General features: G+C 35.2%; 2 protein-coding genes and 3 non-coding genes across 17 annotated transcripts in view; 2 read left to right on the top strand and 3 right to left on the bottom strand.

The window, feature by feature from the left end:
• The window catches only part of LOC100745737 (cytospin-A), a 28,840-nt gene extending 18,316 nt beyond the window's left edge, over positions 1-10,524 (bottom strand). Inside the window, exons 1-4 of one of the 6 annotated variants that reach the window (XM_033320607.1) lie at positions 10,279-10,524; positions 9,425-9,586; positions 4,165-4,262; positions 152-295 (exon numbers count right to left, since the gene is read on the bottom strand). In XM_033320607.1, coding sequence (XP_033176498.1) covers positions 152-295; positions 4,165-4,250 — 230 coding nt within the window. In that variant the 5' untranslated portion in view covers positions 4,251-4,262; positions 9,425-9,586; positions 10,279-10,524. Of the gene's footprint in view, positions 1-151; positions 296-4,164; positions 4,263-4,338; positions 4,523-4,962; positions 5,155-9,424; positions 9,587-10,278 lie in introns of those variants that run through there. The other 5 variants (XM_012385260.3, XM_012385257.3, XM_003489241.3 and 2 more) reach the window with 5 other exon arrangements.
• Positions 2,702-2,773, bottom strand: TRNAC-GCA. Its single transcript has one exon. It is a non-coding gene; the product is annotated as a tRNA-Cys (tRNA).
• A 1,566-nt stretch (positions 10,525-12,090) lies between the features above and the next one.
• LOC100745615 (slit homolog 3 protein) lies at positions 12,091-18,995 on the top strand. Of its 8 annotated transcripts, none has more exons than XM_012385435.3 (5): positions 12,091-12,792; positions 12,965-13,448; positions 14,463-14,790; positions 15,232-15,834; positions 16,423-18,995. In XM_012385435.3, exons 2-5 carry the CDS (start codon positions 13,060-13,062, stop codon positions 17,956-17,958), a joined length of 2,856 nt encoding a protein of 951 aa, XP_012240858.1. In that variant the 5' UTR covers positions 12,091-12,792; positions 12,965-13,059; the 3' UTR covers positions 17,959-18,995. The 8 variants fall into 8 exon arrangements, with proteins under 8 accessions (XP_012240858.1, XP_012240861.1, XP_024223197.1 ...); XM_012385438.3 differs by having other exon boundaries at positions 12,091-12,672; positions 13,027-13,448; positions 16,423-17,958; XM_024367429.2 differs by having other exon boundaries at positions 12,091-12,672; positions 16,423-17,958.
• Positions 18,996-19,137: 142 nt separating this feature from the next.
• TRNAK-CUU lies at positions 19,138-19,210 on the top strand. The gene has a single exon. It is a non-coding gene; the product is annotated as a tRNA-Lys (tRNA).
• A 314-nt stretch (positions 19,211-19,524) lies between these two features.
• TRNAM-CAU lies at positions 19,525-19,596 on the bottom strand. Its single transcript has one exon. It is a non-coding gene; the product is annotated as a tRNA-Met (tRNA).
• Between the last annotated feature and the right edge of the window lie 453 nt (positions 19,597-20,049).

Here is a 20,049-nt window from a genome sequence, read left to right as displayed (position 1 = left end):
TTTCGGTTTTTTCCTGTTCCGTAAAAGAGAGGAGGCCGCCACACGCGCCTAACTGGCAAAACGTGTCATATGGCTCGCATCATTGTGAGAGACGCATGGTTTGTGGTAATGGTAATCCAATCGCTGGAGACTCGTTCGACTTGAAACTCACTTGTGGTGTCGCTCCTCTAGCTTCGCCTCGTGTCTGCCAGGCCGCTCGACTTTTCTGCTCGTTGGCCTTTTCGGGCTGAAAAACGACGCGACCACGTCCCGCTTTTTTCCCGTGCCGGCCGGTGGCTTTGGTTCGGGTTTCGATCTGAAATTTTCAATAAAAACGCTGTTTTTATATTTATGAGATATTACAGAGACGAGAATTTGTAAAATCGAGCAAACGCGATTCGAATACGATCTTTAATTTGTAACTGGATTGTGAGTATAGTAGTAATCTAAGTTGTAAATTTAACAAATTGAAATTTGTGTACTTGTATTCTAAATTTGTATATTATTATATTTTTAACCTTGTATAATACATTAAATACAATGTATGTCACGGAGACTTCAATTACACATATATTACAAAGCCTATGGTTGATTGCAACAATCCTGTTGCTACATGCATTACAAAGTGACAAAGTGTATTAAATTTTCATGAGCGAAAGAGTGGACAAAAACGATGCATACGACATCACCGAATCACGTAAGATTTCTTCAAGAAATATGCAAATGACTAATAAAGGATTGTGCAACACGTAGGCGCGTTAACACTCCTACCTGCACCCACAACAATCGCACGAACAGCGAACTTATTATCGAATTACAGTGACGACGCTCCTTTACGTCTTTTTCATTCCTGTTTCTACATTTCTATCTGTAAAAATTCGTCAGTAACTATATAGTATACGGTTTAATCTTCCTAATTCTGGTTATTTAAATACAGTTCCTTTTTTATAAAAAAGATTTTTACAAGAAATAAGGAAAGATTTTTAACTCTTATCTAATCATTGACCCACTGGAAAACATAACAATTTGAGACAAAATCACATGATTTCTGAATTATTAACTTAATTTAGTTTTATTACTAATCCCTATCACAGTGAAAATGCAAGTAAAATACAAAATAAAATGAAATACTCTAAATATAATATAGTAATATAATAGTAGTATAATAGTAATACAACAAATTATTAGACTTTACTATGCCCAATAGCACTATTTGGAGGTTAAATTTGAAATCTTAACAAAATCCTTTAAGAGTTTCTTTCTCGAGTTTTCTTGATTGATATTTTTTATTTTGCTAATAAAATGAAGTTTTTGGAAAAGAGACTAGATTGAAATTGTCAAAGTTAACTTAATATAGCGTAGAAAAGTGAACTTGTACTGTTATGGAATTCATGGGTTCAATTACTAAACCTAATATATATACATATATATATATGTACTATCAGTTTGGTGAGCCATAAAATACAGAAACAGAGATGACAGATCGAAAAAACGTAGTAGGTTAGATCTAGTTTCCTTAAAGATCGTAGGATTTTCTTGTGTCGTTACCAGTTACGACAGACTCGTTCTCTGCAATTAAACGAGATTAATCTTTGACCCACTTAATCTTGAGCATTTAATGAATTGCGTGATCTCAACTACAATGTGTTTTCTTAAAAAAGAATGTGGAGGAACTTGAACGGATTTAAAGTGTCCAGCAATTATGACATGCATCGAGATGTGACCAGATGATGGGTTAGTTTCATCGCTGACCGCTGGTCAATGCCCTCAGTCGTTCGATCCATTTACTAAGAATGGGGATCTAGTAAATCGGATCGATTTCATTTTGTGTCTGTACTTGGCTAATGCTCTCTTAACATCTTACGTAAACTGCCAGTAACAAGTGGTCTTAACAAGAAAAACTGTTACTGGTTTCTCTACCGTAGAATATGTTTCTATATCTGGTCTGTGGATACCTATACAAATTCATATTTTGATGGAAATGATATAAAGAATAGAATCTATTTAAAGATTTATATCACACATTAGGTATTGTCAAGGAATATACTGTATTTATGATATTTTATATACATTATATGCATTCTATGCATTTGCGTATTTTTAAATTTTTCATAAATGTATAAAAATCCGCAGCCTGCCTATTTATGCGCATAATCTGGTCTTACATTTGAAAATTGAAGGGCGTACGGGGAAAAACGGGAAATGTCCATTTTTTTAATTTTCTATTCGATAATGCATTTTGTTGTGAAAACTATCACAAATCATAATAATCACAATATTCAAAATGTTTCCGTAAGATAACGTTAAAGATCCGGTGTATTGATTAAAAACAGGAAATGTCCACGCTGTACTGGAACGAAACACAGACAAAAATAATTAATATTTTATTAGTCATTCCTTTGTATGACATCTAAGTAAGGTATAAACTTTATCTTATGAACAATGCAGGTAAATTCATCGAATGTTGTTACTTTTCTAGTAGACATAAATATCAAAACTTAATTTTTTCAATAAAGCTATTTTGTGACATTCTTTCTTTTCTCCTTACTGTTCATTCATGCATATAAACTGGGCCTAAGATTATCATAAAAAGTAGACTTGATAAAAGTAGACTTATTAATACCATATTTCTCTTAGTCTCGATACCATATATTTGATATTATCTTATAATAATTTAGAATCAAGAAATTGATAAAAATGTTATAGCGAAAGAAAAAATTATAGGGGACACCCGGGTTTGAACCGGGGACCTCTCGATCTGCAGTCGAATGCTCTACCACTGAGCTATATCCCCAATTTGATCACAGTCTCCAAAATGGCGCTACACTTATTCCAACAAACTAGTCATAAATAAATTTTTCCCAATAAATTATATTATTCATCCAGATTACAGAATAACTGATTCAAGTATTTTCAGAAATCTGAGTTCAAATTACTTTAAAATATACTTAATTGAAATCAAATGAACTATTGTTAGTACAGTCCAGTAAAGCGATTTGTAGAGAGAAAGCGACGCCAATGGCTGCGACAGGTAGATAACGGAATTTCTGGAAAAATAATCGCTCGACCGGTTTCTCGATGCGTAACAGACAAGGCAGGGTCTGTTGAAGGAAGCCATTACGATTGCGGTAACAAGTCAGGCTTTGGTCCCACGGCTTCCAATGTTTATTACATTAACCAAGGAGTTTACCGCCAAGCCGACTACATACTATCGCCATCTATACGTCAACTTTTCGTATTTTCATTGTTATCGACTTATATCGACAATGTAGGAATTTTCAAAGATATATTATCGTTTGATCAAATGGAAAAATGAAATGAAATGCTCTGAAGTAAACAAACGCACGTATGTTTCGCAATAAATGGCAAAGTATAGAGGCGACTTATATAGGCGCCGAAGCAGAAAAAGCGAAAGCGAATTCTTAGTGTGTATATCGTTTTTAACTAGCTTTCACTCTAAACGTAACGCAAATGAAAAACTTATCATAGAGGAATTACATTTATTAGGAATTGTATTTAGTGACTAAATCTCAATTAGTTCTAATATAACAATTCATATCTTAAATTAAATGATTTTGGTAATGAATAACTAAATCTAAATGTGAAGATAACTAAAGAAGTAGAAATTAAATAGAGATTTGTTTATCAAATATCATAATAAACACTGTTTTGGATATTTTATATATTTTTGCATATTATGTTCACTGTATGTATTTCTGCACCTTCAGATTTCCCATAAATGTATAAAAATCTGCAGCCTATGAATAACTTATTATTAAAATTTTGTTGTTTACTTGTAATTATTATTAATTTGCGAAAATTAAAATTTTGTTTTCGGTATTGTTAACTTTACAATTAGTACTAGATAGTAAATATCAGTGACGTCAATAAAAATTGATGTTGGTTGAAAATAACCAAAAATCGTTAGTGGTAACAAAAGAATCTTTTCGCCATCCGTAATAGTTAATGGCAACCAAAAACAACTTCAATCACCAGTCACAATTATGGTCACCAGTAACCAACAAAATTGCAATTATCTATAATAACTATTCTTAACTAAATTCATATAAACTAATCGTGGGATACGATTTTTTATGCTATGCCCGTTTTAAATTTATGTTATAAAGTTATGATCTCTGAATGTAATTGATTCTTATAATGGTACAACAAACAATTGGTACTCACCGGGCTTTCGTGGACTTGTTCGTGATTGGGATAGAAGTGGCTGTTGCCCGCTTAAACGGTGCCCGCCCTCCCGAACCCACGGACATTCCGCTTCGAGCCTGTGACAAACAGGAAAAGGCAACCAATTAATACAACACATACGATCAGATTTAAGAAAATATAATTAAACGGTACATCGTTCCCCCACTCGCCGTAAACCACTCTCGAGAGTATCTGATCCGAATACATGTGAACGCACGCAAACGTCTTTGGATTAATAGTACAGGTGCAGCGTTGAAACCGCAAGTGTGACATCCTTGACAAGATATCTTCTCTTACGAACACGAATTCGATCTGTTCACGCAGTGGATACGTATTAACTGTGGCTACCAACGAAACATGCACTAAATAATTATAGAAACGAAGGCCGCCACTCGACAACGCAATACTGGCGCATCTAACATTTTCCACAGTACGCGAATATACATATATACGTATGAACTAGGTATACATATTTTGAGAAGGACGGAACCCAGAGGTTCTCTTTGAATATTAAAATTATACTTAAGTGGCTACAAAAAATTTTTCCATATCATATCACGTATTTTTTATAGTATTTATATAATATGTCATTAATTAAGTTTATGTATATTAAATTATATCATTTAGTAGCATGTCTAGTAACACTTATGAGTACGAAAATTTAGTACCATGAAAACGAAATATAGGATCTAATAAAAAGGCGTTTAATCAAAAAATAAGAGTATGTGGGTATATTCTTTTGTAGCCACTAGCCACTGAACGTATGTGCGTATGTACCGAGTTCCCTCCTAAAGCGTCCAATATTTGCCGAAACATGTTGTTTGATCCACGTCCACTATTAGAATCGATATAACTTTTCTGATACAAAAAGTCCCGATTTATTAGTTGATCACGCCACAACTTTCACCGGGATCACAAACAAAACATTTCTTAACCTATAACGCACGTAGTTCACCCATAACATCTTCCATTAGGACTACACTTCTCAAGTACACAGAAAACACGACGGAATTCGAGGTGATGCGATAAGAAGTAAATCGGCTGCGATAAGTCGAGAAATATCTACGAATACACGATGACAGATAATATATTGTATCGGCTTGTTCGAAAACTATTATAAATTACGTTATACAAAACATTTTGAAATTTTATTAGTATGTATTATATATTAACAAAATTTGAAACGAATCTATAGATTATGTATATAAAAGTTATTATGTCTCAATTACCGAATATACATGTACATACTTACATTACATAATACAATATATATATAGTTATAATACAATATTATAGAATTTAGGAGACTCATTCCAGGGTCATAGACAAAAAATGGAATACTCTACAAACTTGTAAAAGCTATTGAAAGCAATCAATTATCAAAAAGGATGAAAAAGTTTTCAAGAAAAGACCGATGAAATCATACATACGTATATGGAAAAAGTTCGAATTCTAGATAAATCTTTCTTAACTTTCGCTTATATATTTTCCAAACCTGATACATATATATTTGGGAATATTTGCTAGCTAATAGATAAAGCAGCGTTAATATGTTATAAATGAGTGTTGAAGAAGTTAGTTACAATGTGTTGAAGAAATACCGGTTCCCAGGAGAACTGGTGAGACCCAGTGGATTTTCAGCGAATATGCACTTGGGAGAGTTTCAATCAGAAGGGTACACGTCCGTATACGTAGCTATAAAGGTTCATCGAACCTCGCCTCGCGTACGGGTTCTCGGCCAATAATAAAGATGCATGCCCGGTACGTAACTACGTTCTGTACATACGTACGTAAGTACTACCCTGCACCCGTGGCCGCTTGCTCGACGCGAAATACTCGCGGCGCACATACTAAACTCGCAATGCACACGCGACCCGTTGTCCATCCTTCTACAGGGTGTCCCCATAGAGAATACAATCAAATTCTAATCTTAATTTGAGCCCTGTGTACTCTATTAAATTCATTCAATACAATTTCCTGAAACAGGCGTCTTTTGCATAGTTGTAATAGTGGCTTCACAGGTTTGAAACTATGATCATTAAATTGCAGATATTTATACATTTATGGAAAATACATAAGTGTAAAAATACATGCAAAAATACATAAAGTAAAATAAATTGCTGATTATTATTACATGTAGTTATATCCATATAGCTTTATCCTTCAGTTATATCCATAAGAATAAAAAACCGCAGTCTAATCATCATTCTAGAAGTAAGAATTAAAATGATTATTAGGCTGTAAATTCTTATTTTATGGGAAATTTAAAAACGAATGTGGTATGCCAAAATGTAGTTAGATCCGCTAAATTCAAGAAATTACGTTTCACATGCATCAGTCTTACATAAATTTATATAAATATTTACAGTTCAATAGGAACTAATAATATAATTAGTCCCTTGTTAAAGCTACATTCATACATGGTATTACGTAATCTAACTTCTTCGGCTTTTAATTAGGAAATTATAATCAACTTTTCATGGGTACACAACTCATCAGAATGAACGTGCGGAGGTACTGTTTGATGGAAGAGCGTGATACATAGCGATACAAGATCCGTTTGTACATAAGGCGCATGTGCATGACCGGTTAGTCGCTGCTAACACTAAGTTGCGCGCGATTCCTGTCCGCCGAAGGAATTGAAATTCCTGCAGAAACGGATCGTTGCCCGGTGTTCTCGTGGAACAGAACTGGTCTTACATAATTGGCAAATTGACAGATTCGCCATTTGGACGAACGAGCGCGGACGTGTAACCCAATGGCTCGATAATCTCGCGTCTATCATTTACAGTTGATTATAAACGATCTGTACGCTCGTGCTCTGTTGTTTGTTTGTGTTTGTGGCACGGCCAAACTTCTTCACTGTTATACAAGATTCTTAAATACTAATTTTTGGGGGCTCAGGATGGTATTTAGGTTTCAGGTTAATGTTATGTAGATTTATAACAGCAGCAGGATACAGTTATTAGTTCTAAAACAGATGGAGATGAGGGAGTTAGTAATTAAAAAAAAGTAAATTAATTTAATTATTTAAGTTTTCAAGTTTACTTGAACCTCTATAAGATATTTCAATAAATAAGTAAAATAGATGTAGAAGAACTCCAAGATATGAGTATGAAATAGTAGAAGTACAGATTGCTGAGAATACGTCACAGATAAAGTTTCTTTGGAGTCAGGATGATGTTCAGACTTCAGGTTAAAATTATATGGATTTAGTACAGCATCTGGATAGAGTTATTAGCTCTAGAACAGATATAGACAACATAGTTAGCAATTAGAAAAAACAAACTACAGGATTTTTTAAATATTCCAACTTAGTTAAATCTCTATAAGGTAGTTCAAAAACTAATAAATAAAACGAACTTGGAAAAACATCAAGACGTTGTTATAAAACAGAAGAGGTGCACAATGCTGAGGATGTATCGACAAATACAAGGTTCCATCGGATCTGAACGTTTTTCACGTCTGGCCGCAGGGTGTGGCGATGATAGGTTTGTTTCTTCGGCCTACACTTTGTCAACGGGAGCAGCTTGGACGGTACCGTCGCTCCGCTGGGAACACCAGACAGCCCACACACGCGACACCCGCGTAAACGACTCAACGGGTCGCGCGGTAACCTTTATTATCTCTTGCCTTTCCTCTCTAACGCCCTTTAAACCGACTTCGATAAGTGTCTCGTGTACATGGTGTCTTTATTATACCCTGTTATACATAACTTTTTCTGTACATACACGTTTGACCAGAACCCCCAGAAACCCCACGTCTCTTCGTATATACGTATATACACTATAAAGTGTGACATAACCTCATCGTAACCGCACCTGCACATAGGTATCCAATTTTAGGGTCAGGTAGAAATGGCTGGTGGCAGTATCAACCGTAAACGGGCGTCCAGCGTGGCGAGGGAACAAACCGGTCACGAGAGAGAGAGAGAGGAAAATCGAAACGATCCGCGTGATTCGGCAGTTCAATGCGAACTGGCTACGTCCATGCCATTCCATTCCACGTTATTCCGCTGCTGTGACCTCTCCTGACTCTCCCTCTCTCTCTTCCTCATCGGCTCGTCCCTTCGCTAGGCATCATTCCGAGCTCGGCGTTCGTCACACGAACAATCGGTTCCTCGATTTCTGTCAATGGTGTTTGTTTCCTCTTTTGTAATTAACTATTATTATCTCTGTGATAACGTGGAGCGTCTAGTCAGAATTTCCAGAAGAGTTTCATAGGAATAGAATGATGCACGAGATTACTAGTAATACATTAGCCTCGAATAAACCAAATTGATCATCAACTTCACTTTTTCTGTCAATTCAATGTAGATAATGCAATTAGTTTCCAATTCTTAAAAAATGATGATTTATTGATGATTTACTGCTTACAAGTAAATGATATGTGTAACAGTAAATTCCATCATAAATCTTTTGAATATTTGTTAAATGCCACTTACAATAAATTTCTCCTTCTTTGGTACGACTGATAATCCGCAATGTGAGAAAATTTAGTGGAGAAAATTGATCCAAATACGATCTATGACGGAATGATATTTCACATGCTCCAACCCAAAACAAACTACAAGATACTTAGTACAAATACATATTATCAATCATATTAATAAGCCTTAATCTTTAGTGAGACCATCTTTAATACTTATTATATGTTCAAGGTAGTTATTATGGTGTATACTAATTTTTTAATAAATGCTAAGTATACCTTTGCAATAAATATCTTGCAACTTTTATATACATTTTCTATTTACATTGAAATTTTACCAATAGTAAAATTTCACAATGTTCTATACATAGCACACGTCGTATGTACATCTCGTATCCAGTACATGGTAACTGTGAACAGATGGTACATCCATTTCTACTAATCCATTTCGTGACTAGTCACAATGTATCGAAGAAAAAATTCTAGTCATCATCGGAGAGATCTTCCAACATTCCATAGTATGACAAAAAATGCTGCACATGCGATGTCGTCACGACTTTTTACCTGTTAGAAGACACGCATGAACACATATGTATAAGCACCTATACGTGATCCATCGTTCGATTGGCTCGGTCGACCTTGGTACGCGCGAACTGGGTGACCTTCTGACCTAATCGCCGCTAATTTCATTTGCCGTGCGTGTGCATTAGGTAATATGCGAATCCCCGCGCGCATGGTGGAAGTCAGCTGCAGAGAACATTCTCCGGGAGAGCTCCTGTCGCGCTCCAAATACCTGTTCGTTTCTACCCACCTGGCGTGATTACGGCTCGTGGCGTCCCACGTAGATCTAACCATGGATCAAGAAGCTGGAGCCCTATCTGGTTGTCGTGAGAATCCATTTTTTCGCCTGTCACTTTTTCTCGCTGCTCTCGATTCGAACTCCACCCTTCCAGTTTCACCTGTAACCAATTTGCTACGTTTCTGTCATCCTCTTTTTAGCCCTCGGACTCGGATTCAGGGTGAAGGTGGTGTCAACGATAAGCTATCGAAGTCTGCAGGCTGAATGCCTTCGAGTTTTTCTGGCTCCAATTTTTAATTTAAAATTGATAATCCTAATAGCGCTTAAGTACCAAGGCATTTGTGTGTTTGGTATATTAGAGTGTTCCTACTGCATTCTTTGGACCATTTCTTGAGCTTGAATCGTTGTTAATGCATAGAATTCTTTGTTCTCAGTTTACGCTGAAATTTGTTGTTTATCAAAATAAGAGACATGATAATTCAAACTCCAATAAAGAAGCAAAAATCATTGCGATATTGATAAAATTATATTGTGTGGCAATTGTCATCTTTCAATTGAAAATTTATATTAAATCGCATTAGGTGTTATTTTTTCATATAATCGACGTTATCAAACTTGAAATCTAGCGGCATTAAATGATAGTAATAAGCTGCAAAGGGGTGCTACTTCTGAGAATCATGACTTATTATGCAAGCACCAGTCCAGAACCGTGTAATAGGCCGAATTAGTCATTAAAATTAACGGTACAGGCAGCAGGGCGGTATTTCGTGGTTTTTAGCACGGTCAGATGCAGCTAGAAGTAATTACGTTAACAGTTAACACTAACAGAGGGACTGCGGCGATTAAAAAAATTATATGTTACTCACCGGATCCTACTGCAACACTTGATTCAAACTGTACTATCGATCGAACATCTCTAAATGTTGATCGCTATTTAATTAATTTACTATCACCTTTTTCTATCTCATCTTAAAACGCGATCTACTAATAAGAAGCGCGATCTGAAGGAGAACGAATGCGGAACTGCATGCGGCGCGAACGACAGCCCGCGAGAGACTGCCGGTTGCAATGACGATGCATCGTCTTCGACTTGGATGGGTAAAATGGATGGATGGATGGATAGACGGCGTAGCAGCAACGACTAATCACCATGGAGCACAAATACCAATGCAACGTTATTGCATACGAATATAAATCCGCAAACCTGCAATTTGAAAGATCGTTAGGAAAAATTGAGAAAGTAATGCTTCCTGGTTTTTTATCCTATGTAGTATTGACTTTATGTATTCGTTTGTATAGATTATCTCAAAAAATATTTCAACATTCACTTGTTGAAATCTTGTTTATATAAGATTGTGTATAAAACTCATTGAAATTTCATTAGCACTGTGATAAAGCACAATTGTCACAATTATATGGATAAAATTTGAAACTAATCTGAAAATGTTTATTGAATCTCTATTACTGTTCCATTGTCTGTATTGTCTAGTGTATTGTATATATTGGTCAGAACCATCCTAAATAAATTTAATTAAAGAAGAGCATTAGGATTGACCCTCGACAAATAGGGTGATAGGTTTTTTACGTAACTATGAGGGTGGGTCACTTTGTCCTTGAATGGAAGAATAGGTGGGACATGCACGTCAGGATGTTTGTCTTGCAATTAATGATATCTGACGATCAATATTCCATTGAAACTAAACGTTTAAGACAATAGTGTTAAATCAGATGAATCAGATATGACGCTTTTGGCTACCTATTGAGAGCCAAACTATCTTAACTATGTAGCTCAACATATGGCAATCAATTGGGCTAGATAAGATACGCGAGTAATAACTCATCGCCTAATTTATTCAGTAAAAATGGATCACATATTAACACCATAACCGTGTCGAAACTACTGTTACTTTAATAGTCTTTATATAATTAAAAGAAAACGGGACAACAGTAGCAAGGTGCCATTAAAAATGCAACAGTTTTGTGTTACGATGCAATGAAAAATAACTGACCATCGTTCGAGTCGACACTGTGAATTATTACAGAAGCATAGAAACACCTTGAAAACTCATGGTCCAGAAAAATATCTAATACTCTGTAATCTTACTTTCAATTTTCTCTCAAATTATAATCTACTTGCGGCAAAAAAGAATATAGTGCATTAAATATTGGGTCATCTTTTAAGTGGTCCTTAAGTCATCCTTTATGTGGCTTTTCTGAAAGTCTGAAATTGTTTAAACGTTTAGTTTAAAGCTTAAGATTTAACACTTAAAGTTTAAAATTGGAATAGAAAACTTAATAGGAAAGGGTAAAGAATTATAAAACAAAGAACATGAGAAAATTCATCATTGATTAATTGTTGACTGTGGTAATTTATGCATTACATTAAGTATGCGCACTCTACTAATAATATATCTACAAAGTAGTGGCCTTGAAGTTCTACATTACCTGACCTAGACTTCGCTGTTAATTTGATCGACAGAACCATGCTCACAAAGAAGCAGCTGCAGCTGGAGGTACGGATGCGTCATATTCTGGCAAGTGCATCATAGTGAACGTGAGTATTCCTACCAAACTAGAGCGGCGTATGCTAAAGATAAGTCTCGGATTGGTGTATGTACCTACAACCGGTGCGGGAAGCAAGGGCAACCTTGGCCTTAGAAGTTTATATAACGAGGAAGCGCGAGGATCACGAGCTCAGTTGCGTTGATTCGTTTCGATCCACCGATACGTCAACTGGACAATCTCTCTCGACAGTCACGCTTTCTTGATGCACAGCTGCTTATAAACTTTCTTCAACTGTTTTCAACTGTCTCTTTTCAACTGTTCCCATGATAATCATCACTTTAATTATAGTTATTACATTGAACAGTTATTCCTTGGCAAAATTTCGAGTTTACAATTAGTGGTTTTAATTTAAGTCTTAATTGTAATTGAAGATGACTGATCTCATTTCACAGCCAATATTTGGTTCTATATGCTACCTGAAAAACAGTCGACGATCAGTCTATGAAGATTAATGCAAGTGATTTTAACAAAAATGAAATTGTTAATCATTCAGTCAGTTATGGTAATACTTTGTTATATTGGAAATTTCCGATGTTGAAAGAGTAGGGGATAAGCTGATCCGTGAAAAGTGCTCAGATCGGTGGACAATTCGAAAGATAATACGGAACGGAATAGTGTTTGTGGACCGTTGAAAGTGAAACGTAGAGGCGGTGGTGACGGGAGGAGCGCGGTCAGATCGTTTGAACGTGACCATGGTGAGTAGTAGTGGCAAGTGGCGCTTCCGGTGTGCGGGGCAAAAATCTGCATTCGGTCCCTGGAAAGTGTAACACTGTACTTCCTGGTCTTAAACATAACCATCGTGTCGAAGTAAAACGGTAATATTATGAAGCTTGATAATTTTAGAATTTAACAATTTTAAACTAGAAATGTTTGAAAATCGAAATAAATTGCTAATCCAGGATATTATTACCTTTAATAGAAATTGAACCTTCTTTGAGAATAGAATGATTATTTTATAAAGCCTATTTCCTGACGTACGAATCTTAGAAGTTGCAGTGCTATTTCTGGAGGACGACATTGAGACTCTACTGCGGAAAATATATGTTCAGGTGACGCGGCAAATCTAGAATTGAAAAAAGGCGATGCATCTGATCTTACTCTGGGCGTTGGTCGCCCTAATTGGCCAAGTGGAATGTAAATGCAGCCTAGCACGGATTGTAAATGACGAAAGGTCGATCGCTTACGTTTGCACTCACGGCGACCTGGACGACCTTGACGAAATATCTAGTGATGCAGATTGGATAGAGTTTACGGTGTCGAGGTTCAGTCTTATCACCGACAATGCGTTCTGGCGTTTCAAGAACCTCCGGAGACTTTCTTTCTATAATTGTCACATCAATTTCATCAGCCCGGGTGCTTTTACTGGTTTAGATAGACTAGAATGGTTGATATTCCATGGTACCAAAATGCACGTAGCTAGGACCGCTTGGTTCCGCCCTTTGACAAACTTGCGCAGACTTATCCTGGATAGGTAATTTTTATTTTTAATGGTTACCTTGTAAGCAAAATAGCGTTAAACGATTTAGAATTATTTTATAAACTAATCACAAATTATTCAAATCATAAAATATACAATGGCATACGAAAGCTTTCGTACACTTAACATAGAAATCTTTTATTTATGTATTGTGCGTGTTATATAAAACATTTGAGATTTTATTACCACTGTAGTGAGATAAGAATGTCATGATTCTTTTGGCAAAATTTGAATCCGATCTGAAAATATATGAAGAAGTTGCCAAGACATTTGTTGAAAACTTATATTTAGCAAAAAATTGATATACAATACGAATAAGCAACCGAAGCATATAATAAGAATGAAAAATAGTCACACTGAATATTATGATTAATTATTAATATTGTGGATGCTTGTCTAAAATGTTTAAATATTTGTGCGATCCTTGCAAAATATACAGTACAATATACAATACTTGTACTAAATATCATCTAACTACTTTATACATTTTCAGAATTGTTAAAAGTTTTACCAACACAATCACGATAATTGAGTGTCATTACAGTACTAATGAATATTCAATGTGTTTCATATAACACACGTAATATGCTCATAAAAGGAGCCAACAAATGTACGAATAATTCCCCGAGCCATTGTATGTATATGCTTTCTACATTGAAAAAGATAAAGTCGAATTTTGAATGTTTGAAATTACCTATGCTATTCTCGGGATCTAAAATTGAAGCCGCCGCTAGGACAAAAATGGTACCGGTTGCATAAAAACAACCCGATGAACGATGATCTGGTTGTCAACAGGGAACATAATTGAAAACATGATGTCACGATCTAAAAAGATTTCCAAAATAAGCATCGTAGGCCGAGGTTATTTGCAAGAAGAGACGTGGAAACGCGGCATTTCCTTCTTTGCGAAACGCCAGCGCTCTCACTGACTTCATTGTAAATCTGTTGTTACGTAAAAATGATAATAAACCTCTCAATCGATACAAAGCACGTCGGGATTGTTTACAGATGCGATTTGGTGCACATAGAGCCCGACTTATTCCGCATGCTGCCCAGATTGGAAGTTCTTGGTTTGCGTGATAACGATCTCAACTGCTTACCGATCGACGAACTGCCTTATCTACGCATGCTCCGGACCGTACGAATCGATGGTAATCCCTGGCTCTGTGAATGTCGACGAAAACTTGATGAATATTTTCGATCTCGTTCTATCGTCCAGGAAGTCGAATGTTTGAAGCAAATTAACGACTGTAGGAAATATCAATGCATGACTCCCATTGGCTTCACTGTTCTTCCTTCTACTCTCACTACTCAACAATTACATGATTTTAATAGGGTAAGTACATGGTGGTCCATGTACAATGTTAGTAAAATTTCAGAATGTTTTGCTATACAAATATCGTACGCCCATTTCCTGCAAAATTTGAGCTTTTATATGTAAAAAATAGTCCTTGACTGTTTCTTGTATAAAAATCACATTTGTATCTAGATCATAATTTTGTCAAAAATAACATTTTTGTTTATTGTCTTTAGTCCATATAGAGTTATTTTTAAGAACTATGATCCCATCTTTATCATTTTATGTTCCTGAAAAGGAACAATGCACAATTTGCATGCAATTTTATAATAGAATTATTTACTTACTTACTTATAATAGAATTAATAAATATAATACAACAATTTCTCAAACATACATGCAAGTCCGCAATTTAATATTAAGCGTACTGTACGTAATTTCATTTCTTAATTTTCCTATTAATCTTGATCTTAATTACAGGATCGTACGATCATTCGTGGAAATGAATTTCAAACGAACGTATTCACTTCTCTGGACAGACTTCCAGATAAAACTACCTGGATAGAGATATCTGGTTTAAAGATAGACACGCTACCAAGGTACGCGTTCTTTAGATTTGGGAATAGTTTGAGGACCTTGGATTTGGTCGACTGTGGCATCACTACGATCGAAGATGGAGCTTTTGCAGGTTTGCATAAGCTGCAACGACTGTCCTTAGTTGGTAATAGGTTACCAGTTCTGAGTGTCAATTGGTTTCGAGACCTCGTCAGTCTTCAACAATTAATTTTGGAACGAAATGGCATAGAGAAGATTGAAAGAACCGCATTGTGGCACGTTGGAGATTCTTTGCGACATCTCGATATTCAAGATAACCTGCTTCGATGCATAACCACCGAGGAACTGGCTGAATTGACAAAGTTAGAGAGGCTAGACGCAATGAAAAATCCATGGCTTTGTACTTGCAGAACAAATCTACAAAACTTCCTTACCCAGAGAAACGTAGGATTCGAAATTAATGCAGGCCGGTGTTATCAGAGTGAGAATGAAATTCCAGATGGCAGAACTGGCTGGCACGAGCAACAGGTAATACGCTAATCATTTTTTCAACCTGTTTAATTTAAAATGCTTATCTCAGAAAACAAGGACAACATTCGTTTAAAATTTTTACAAAAAGGTCATTGAGAAAAAGTTAATTTTTGTCAAGTCTAAGTGCAAGACAATAATCACTATATCTTCAAAAGATTTTTCAAAAAATGAACCTGATAAAAAGTATCAACTTTTCAATGTTTTGATTAAGAATAACCATTATCAGCGATGAAAGGAATTTTATTTCGTTTACCTTTACTTATTTTGATATCTGGTAGCAGTAACCAAGTAAATTTTAATCTCTTGCAATCGGTACTGGTAACCAAAGTTATTTAATCTATGATGTACTATAACTTTAGTTTGAATTATAACTGGACTGCACTTTCCTATGTATTTATATAAAACTTTAAGATGCAGAAATTATATAAGATTTCTCATAAGTAAAAATAACTTCTACAGAATTTTATTGCTTTACTTGTATCCACAAAAATATAAAGGTGCATAAATACCCATAGTCTAATTATAAGATTATGATCTCTGGTCGATCTCGATCGAGTAAAAATAATTATCTTCTTTTATGTGTAGACCATTCAAAATACTTCTTTTACCACTGGAAAAGTGCAATGGACTTCTTTCGAAAACAGCCTCAATCAAACGAACATTTCCGTAATTGGGACACCTCCTCCACCTTTTGTAACTCCTTCACCACCAGAAGTTCACATCGTTTCCTCTTCACCAACTATTTATACGGGTGCTTGTAATCCAGAGAAAACCAGCAGCAATACAGTCTACACTTGTCGAGCCATTACATCAATCGAGGAACTAAATCTGATACCTTCAACAGCTCGCGAGATTCGAATTATCTTATCGAACATCAAGAAGATTCCCGAGAACACTTTTGCGCGCTTTAACGGTTACCTATCGAAGTTAGAGCTTCGAGACTGTGGTATCGAAAGTATCAAGCCGCGCGCCTTTTCAAATCTTCGTAACTTGGAACACTTGTCCCTTCGAAGCAACCAACTAGAGTCCATAAATTGGGATATGGTCCAAGGTCTTCACAACCTAAAACATCTAGACGTATCTCACAACAATATATATAGAATTACGAACGATGTGTTCGATCATTTACCGTACCTTATTAGTTTAGACGTGTCTGATAACGCCATGAACTGCATCGGTATAGAGTATATGGCCCATCAATTACGCTACTTATCGTCTTTGGATGTTTCTAATAACCCTTGGAGTTGCCTGTGTGGGACCAAATTAGCAGAATTTCTCGACTCACGAGGCATACAGTATAATAGAAGTTCACTCCTTTTGAAGGAAGATTGTTACGCTTCTCCGGTACCGGAAGTTACTCATAGCCCGTCAATTTCAGTGACAACTAGTCCAACGGCTAGGAACGAAACTATAGAAGGAACCTGCATTATCATGGAAGATACAACCAGGATTCGTTATCGATGTACGGGTGGTAATCTGTTGTTGCTACAATCAATAAGACAGGATGCAACATCGATTGAATTTTATGAGGGTCACCTACCTAGGCTACCTGCAGAGTCGCTCAGGAGATTTGTAAATCTACAAGAACTTATTATTAGAAATTCCGAGTTAACCACTGTAGAAGAAGGCGCATTTAATGGTTTGAATAAATTAGAGAATTTGACGATACAGGACAATCCTCTGGAAATGGTTGGATCTTCCTGGTTTGCATTCCCGAACTTGGGAAGATTAGATTTGCGTGGTAATTCCATCAAGTATATCGAACCTGGATCGTTTCGATATTTAAAAAATTTAACATATTTAAATCTCGAGGGTAATGACTTAAGATGCATATTTACTAGTGACTTAAACGATATGCCTAATGTTTATATCGTTGAATTTTCTGGGAATCCTCTGAAATGGAGATGTAGAGTCGAATTGGAGCAATTCTTAGAGGCTCGAAAGATTAGGTTTATCAAAATCGAGAATTCCTGCGAGGGTAAGACATTGGTGAGAAATCTTTTACTGGTAAATAAGACGGATGGATCGTTTGATTGTCCATCAGAGTGTTCGAAAGCTTCCATTAGTCGAAATTTGTTCGTTCTATTTATACTACCATCGCTGATAACACTAGCCTATTAAGTGACGTTAAATTCGATACCTAACTATGGTACAATGATATGTGTTCATTTATTGCAAAACGCATTTTGCACACCTGTTCGAATAATTAATAGAGACTAAATGTTTATACGTGTTAACAGAGATTTCCTTTCTGGTGATAGTATTACCTTCGTCGGTGAATTCATTTTAAGGCACGTCGAGTTTGCAACTTCTGTTTATAACTAGACTGCGAATCGTGTATTTGTGCAAAATTTAAAGATGCAAAAATGCATAGAATTCGTACAATATACAAGAATGTATGCAGCACCCAGAATAGAGCATTTCTTATGATTTCTAATAGGTAAAATGAATCTCCATTTAAGTTAGAACTTTTTAATTATGTTCACAAAAATATAAATTTGCATGAATATCTGCAGTCTCTTTATAACGTATGATAGTTTTTGACGAGTTAAACTTTATATGAATTTTATATACGCATAACTCTTCAAATAATCATTTCCGCGCCCCAGAATCAATATTTTTGGATTCTATATATCAAAAACCATCGTATATTATAAAACTAATTACAAATTCTGCGTATTCCTAAACGAAGTTGAATCTAATTTTTTTAATAATAAAGATACTTACACTGGAAGAGTGTTATGAAATTCTGTAACGCAGTGCTTAATAAACATAACATACAAGGATTTAGTAATGATAGCTGCTAAGAGGGACCATCGAAGATCGAGAATATGGAATATATTACAAACTATAATTGCGTGTATTTCTTTAATTTGCAGTTTAACTAGTTACTTATTAGCGTTAAGTGCCATATCGTATTTTATTAGGATATGAATATATTCTTGTAAAAAATTAGATTTTATTTTTTTTATAAATATCTTCAGTAAGAAAAACTGTATTACAGTTAAATATTTATTATGTTACAACTGTAAATAATTTAGGAGGACACGAACGAAAGCAGCTATGTAAGAAAGATTAAACCAGCGACGAATTAACAAATTTATGCTTGAAAAATTGTAATTTGCAATTGCACAAATAAATAATTTATTGTAAGCTGACCTAACTTTTATTCTTCATCCATTAATCAAAAACAGTCTTTGAAACTGTTACAAATTATGCGTTATGTTACAAATTATATTGATGTATTACAACAAAAAGACATAAAAAATTTCCGTACAAAGCTGCAGCACGTACTCAGAAGCCCGGCTAGCTCAGTCGGTAGAGCATGAGACTCTTAATCTCAGGGTCGTGGGTTCGAGCCCCACGTTGGGCGAATATATTTTTTTTATTTTTCTATGATAAATAACAATATTTTTTATAAAACAAAAGAATAAGTGAATACATAACTCGCGAAATTGTAACGTACCATTTTCATCTTAAACGTATTATCAATTATTTTGATAGATTACCTACATAGAGTGACTCATGAGCTATTATATCTTTTATATTTAAATAAAATAAATGTATTTAACTAATCTAAAATCCGAATGATCTATCTGTTTAAAGAAATGTTTTTTGTTAAAAAAAATATATAAAATGTAAAAAAAAGTCAGTACACACTATCATTCCTTCTAACATTGTACTTCCTAGCAGAGCGTGGTTTCGATCCACGGACCTCTGGGTTATGGGCCCAGCACGCTTCCACTGCGCCACTCTGCTCTTGCGATGCTTGTTCCTCATTTTACAATTCCATCTTCATATTAACTTTATTTTAAAAAAGCATTTTTTTATTATATGTTAATAATAGTATAGAGGGTTTAGAACTTAATTTACTCTGTTATTATGCAGTACAAAATTATCAGAATTACAATAATTATAAGAAATAACTAAAATGAATGTAAAAAAAGAAAAGATACTTCTCTGTTAACTGGGACGATTTCGAGTAAAGCATGTGTAGATTCAGCAAAATAAAGCGCAGTTGCGTTTACGCTAACTGACCCACATTCACTACAATTTGCAATCTTGCGAATAATTTTACGAATTATGCTTTTGCAAATTATGCGAAACGAGTGCTTTAAAAAAAAAGGCGGTTCATTACGAAATGCGTGTAATTACGTTTACAATCTGATAAATACATTAGAGTTATCATATTTATTTAACTTAAATAATATA

Source organism: Bombus impatiens, unplaced genomic scaffold (genome assembly GCF_000188095.3).
Source record: "Bombus impatiens unplaced genomic scaffold, BIMP_2.2 scf_0320, whole genome shotgun sequence".
Lineage (NCBI taxonomy): Eukaryota > Metazoa > Arthropoda > Insecta > Hymenoptera > Apidae > Bombus > Bombus impatiens.
The sequence above is the reverse complement of the archived record's forward strand: the minus strand, read 5'-3'. Positions and strand labels throughout refer to the sequence as shown.

What these genes read in the sequence shown, in the direction of transcription:
- LOC100745615 (XM_012385435.3), top strand. Translation starts at nt 13,060, where the DNA reads ATGCATCTGATCTTACTCTGGGCGTTGGTCGCCCTAATTGGCCAAGTG. An exon ending in CGCAGACTTATCCTGGATAG is followed by an intron (nt 13,449 to 14,462) that starts GTAATTTTTATT and finishes GATTGTTTACAG; the next exon opens with ATGCGATTTGGTGCACATAG. An exon ending in AATTACATGATTTTAATAGG is followed by an intron (nt 14,791 to 15,231) that starts GTAAGTACATGG and finishes TCTTAATTACAG; the next exon opens with GATCGTACGATCATTCGTGG.